At 55.1% G+C, this 4,301-nt stretch overlaps 1 protein-coding gene across 1 annotated transcript; it reads left to right on the forward strand.

The window, feature by feature from the left end:
• The first annotated feature begins 470 nt into the window (after positions 1-470).
• LOC125758410 (uncharacterized) lies at positions 471-2,318 on the forward strand. The gene has a single exon (XM_049415499.1). It carries the CDS (start codon positions 734-736, stop codon positions 2,066-2,068), a length of 1,335 nt encoding a protein of 444 aa, XP_049271456.1. The 5' UTR covers positions 471-733; the 3' UTR covers positions 2,069-2,318.
• The last annotated feature ends 1,983 nt before the right edge of the window (positions 2,319-4,301 follow it).

Raw genomic sequence — 4,301 nt, forward strand, 5'->3', positions numbered from 1 at the left:
AGCCGCCGCTTAGCGTTCGAAGTGCACGTAAAAAGCTCGACTTTCTGACGCGTGCAAAACAATCAATTTTATCCTCCTTGGTGCAAAACAAGGAGCATTGGTGCAAAAAGGCAAAGTGACTGCGCATACAGTAAAACAACTACAATTTAATATCACTAGTGTGAGCTGCGTCCTGTCTCAAACAGCTGTAGAAAATGAAGGACAAGGGGTATATTTTTATATATCACGCAGAAAATCCGGTTGCAGTTGGGGAACTGCATTCATTGTCGGTAGAATGCGCGCGATTAGGCTCTGTGTCCTTCGCTTCATTAACAAGAAAAGTTGGCCGCGAGTATAGAAACAAGAACGAAAGACGCCGTGCTGACGCCTCCCGTAAACAAAGTTCCAGGGAAGGTTGCAGCGATAGGCTTTTATACGGTAAAGCTTTACTGCGGTGAAAACTCTACGCTTGCACAACCCTGGAGGGCGCTGCAAGCGCGCGATGATGTAGGACGTGCTGCGCTTCGGCTCCGTTGATTTTCGGCTGGAACCACGGGCAATTTCACGGTACCCCGTCAAGACCAGCATCAATCGTTTCGGCGACTCACAGGCAACACGTGGATACCAGTGTCATCCAGGTGGGCCGGTTTTTAACAACATTACGGCCGATCATCACCCGACCACGTAGGCGACGCCGTTAAGCCAAACGGCGACGCCGACGCCGGGCGGCGTGGGGCCGGCTTTCCGAGGCAACATGGACGCTACGCTCACCCAGCGTGGATACGACCCACATGCCATGACGTGGGAGACGATTACGACTTCCGAAACGCCAAATTCTGCTTCTTCACCGAGGTTTCGGAGCCAAGCTCTGAACGACGCGGTTGAACGCCGCTCGCAAGCCAACGCCAAGAAGACGGCGTCCGCCGCTGCCCCGGCATCCGGTACGCCAGCTGACAAGACGCAGCCTCTCGCTTCGCGCGCTGTGGGACGCAAGGGCACGGTTCTCACTAAATGGAAGCCTCGCCCGTTTCCAAAACCGAATCCGGACGACTATGTAATTGTCGTAAAGCCACGAGAGTACATCTCATTGCATGATACTTTCTCAGAGAACTGGTACGGGACCGCGTTTAAGGCATACCTCGGGCCCGAGCGAGCTGAGACGTTGACAGTTATTCCATCAAGAGAGCAAAATCTGATCGTTATTCACACCCCGGACCCTGACACGGCGGACAAAATCATCGGGGACTTCGCGGTAAACATCGAGCACAGGCAGGTTCTGCTCAATGGGTACCTGCGACAAGATGGTAGCAATGTCTGCCATGGAGTCATCGTAGTCCGCAACACAGACACGACGGAGACGCTCCGAGAGAGCGTACGCTGGAGGTCTGGCACCATCGTCGAGGTGCGTAAATTTGGAACGTCGAACAAGGCGCGTGTGACCTTCGCTGGCAAGGAGAAGCCACGCTTTGTTCACTACGACACAATGCTGATCCCCGTCAAACCCTACTACCGGACCATCCCGGCCTGCGAAAAGTGCGGTGTCGTCGGCTATCGGATGGACACTTGTCCCAACCCAAGACCAGATACATGTGGCCTGTGTGGACAGCAGGTTCCGCTTGTGGAGGAGGGGGTTCGGGCCCCTCATGAATGTGTACCCGTTTGTTCTGTGTGTAGTGGAGCACACGCCACAAACTCTCGTGCGTGTACGGCCAAGTACCGTAATTCCAAGGTGGCCGCACACCAGGGCGGAAAGTCCAAAAGGGCGTCCAAGAAACGACGCGAACATCAGATTCCCAGTGAGCCACCGCGCCGGGAGGTCGCCAAGACAGACAAGCCTGCTTCTCATACTGGAGGAATCGGGAAGCAGCCGTCGACCCCACCGCATGGCGGAACCGGGAAGCAGCCGATGGCGCAACCATTCGGCGAGGCCGGGTCATGGGCCAACGCCGTCAAAAATGGAAACCAGGTGGGTGGTACGGGTAGAGCTGCCTCCTCACCCCCCCTATCATCCCATCTTCATCACCTAACGCCGACCAAAATATTATTGCCAAGCTCCAGGCACAAATCGAAGCGTTACAGAAAAGACTAGCGGCAGCCGAGGCCAAACAGACCCAACTAGTCTCCCCTCCCCCTCCCCCCGCAGTAGAGGTAATGGAGAGTGAGACCGGGGCGGCGCCAACGGACGCGGTAGCCGCACTCGAGGCTCGTGTCAACACCCTTGAGGTCCGTATGGACAGCCGTATAACTGTCCTCGAAACTCAAATCTCAGCGGCCGTAAATGCCGCCATTGCTAAAATGACAGAGACCATCCCAACCCTGATAGCCCAACAAGTTGCGCGCTTCACCAAACGAGCCGACCCAATTAAGGACGTGTCTGGCCGGTACCTTAAGACGCCTCGACGACAAATCGAATTTGAGGATGACGACAGCTCCTCCATCTCCGGATTTGAGGACACCCCCCTCCCCGCGAGTGCTGGCTCGGGAGCGCCGCCACCACAATCGATCGTTAACACCGCTGACCATGGCGGGCACCCTTAGAAGTCGGAAACCCCCGCGATCCAATACTGCCACCCCCATCCAAATCACCCAGTGGAATTGTCGGGGCTTTAAGGCTCACACCAAGCGGGCCAACCTCCGGCTTTTCCTCGCAGCATTTCAAAACATTCCTGCTGTGGTAGCCCTCCAGGAGCCAGGGAGTGCTGCCACACTCACAAATTATACTACGTTTCAGCAGGACCCTTTATCCTGCATCTGCGTTCACAAAAGTTATACGGCCAACCTAGTTGATCTTGACCTTAAGCCAGATTTCTCGTACGCGATGGTGACACTCCTTCCGCTGCGTAAACAGGACCCGCCACTGCACGTGCTAAACATTTATTGTTCACCGAGACTAACCAACATCACATTCGCAGACCTTTTTAGCCGCGCCTTAAAGGCTGCAGGCAGGGACCCTCTGGTGATCGTGGGTGATTTTAATGCCCCCAGCACACTTTGGGGGTATGCGCGTGAGGAGAGACGTGGACGTAAGCTGGCGGAACTTATGTCCACGCTGGGCCTAACTCTTCACACCGACCCTGCCTACCCAACTCGCGTGGGTAACTCCGTGACCCGGGACACCTGTCCGGACCTTACCCTCACAAAAAACATCCAGTATGCGGATTGGGTCAACACCGAGGAGACCCTCGGCAGCGACCACTGCATACTCAACACCACTATTCGCACCCATCCTTTAGCAAGACCCTACGGAGAGGCAAAATTACCCGTTTACCCGAAGTTTCGGCAAATAAACGCCAATTCGACACCCATTGAGGAGCAAGGATACCATGCTTGGTCCCAGCAACTGGTTTCCACTCTTCGCTCCACAGAAACACAGATTAAAGTCTCGGAGGCGACTCCGGCGGTGGATAACCACCTCCTTCACCTCTGGGCGGCCCCGCGCAGCCTCGTCCGCCGATGGCGCCGGCAAAAACACAATCGGCAGCTCAAAATTCGCATCGCTGAGCTCACCCAGCGAGCAGCAGAGTACGCGGCCCAGCTCGCTGACTCTAACTGGGTGGACCGTTGCAACACGGCCGCTCGACAAATGTCCAGCCGGAGTACCTGGCGCCTCTTCCGCGCCTTAATTGATCCGACCCAAACTCGAACAGAGACACAAAAGCATCTGCAACGAGCGTTTCACAGCTTCGACGGATACACGGCAAAATTGGCATGTAACCTCCTAGACCAATATCTATGCACACAGCAAGACTCGCGAGGGCCGGCGTACTCGTATGCAGGTACCGAGAACGCGGAGCTGGATCAACTGTTCCAATTACACGACCTGAAGGCGGCCCTAGCAAAAATGAGGCGAGGTACGGCACCGGGACGGGATAAAATTACCGTGAAATTACTTGCCAATCTTCCTGACTCGGCCTACACCATGCTCCTTGCCTACATCAACTCCATTTGGATCGGGGAAACAACCCTACCAATTGAGTGGAAGACCGCCCTGGTCACCTTCATACCCAAAGCGGGCAAAGCCATTAACACGGACAACCTCCGCCCCATCTCCCTTACTTCTTGTGTGGGAAATTAATGGAGACGATGGTGCGTGACATGTTGTCCGCGTTCCTGGAGACCAAAAATGCATTTGCAGACACCATGTTCGGGTTCCGCCCACACCGGTCCGCGCAGGATGTCTTGCTTCAACTCGATCATGAGATCCTCGATCCAGTCGAGTATCCCCTGAATGACAAAGTTGTGCTCGCTTTGGATCTGAAGGGGGCCTTTGATAACGTGACCCACGAAATTATTCTAACGCATCTCTCACAGGTGGATTGCGG

This window comes from Rhipicephalus sanguineus, chromosome 4 (genome assembly GCF_013339695.2).
Source record: "Rhipicephalus sanguineus isolate Rsan-2018 chromosome 4, BIME_Rsan_1.4, whole genome shotgun sequence".
NCBI classification, from domain to species: Eukaryota; Metazoa; Arthropoda; class Arachnida; order Ixodida; family Ixodidae; genus Rhipicephalus; species Rhipicephalus sanguineus.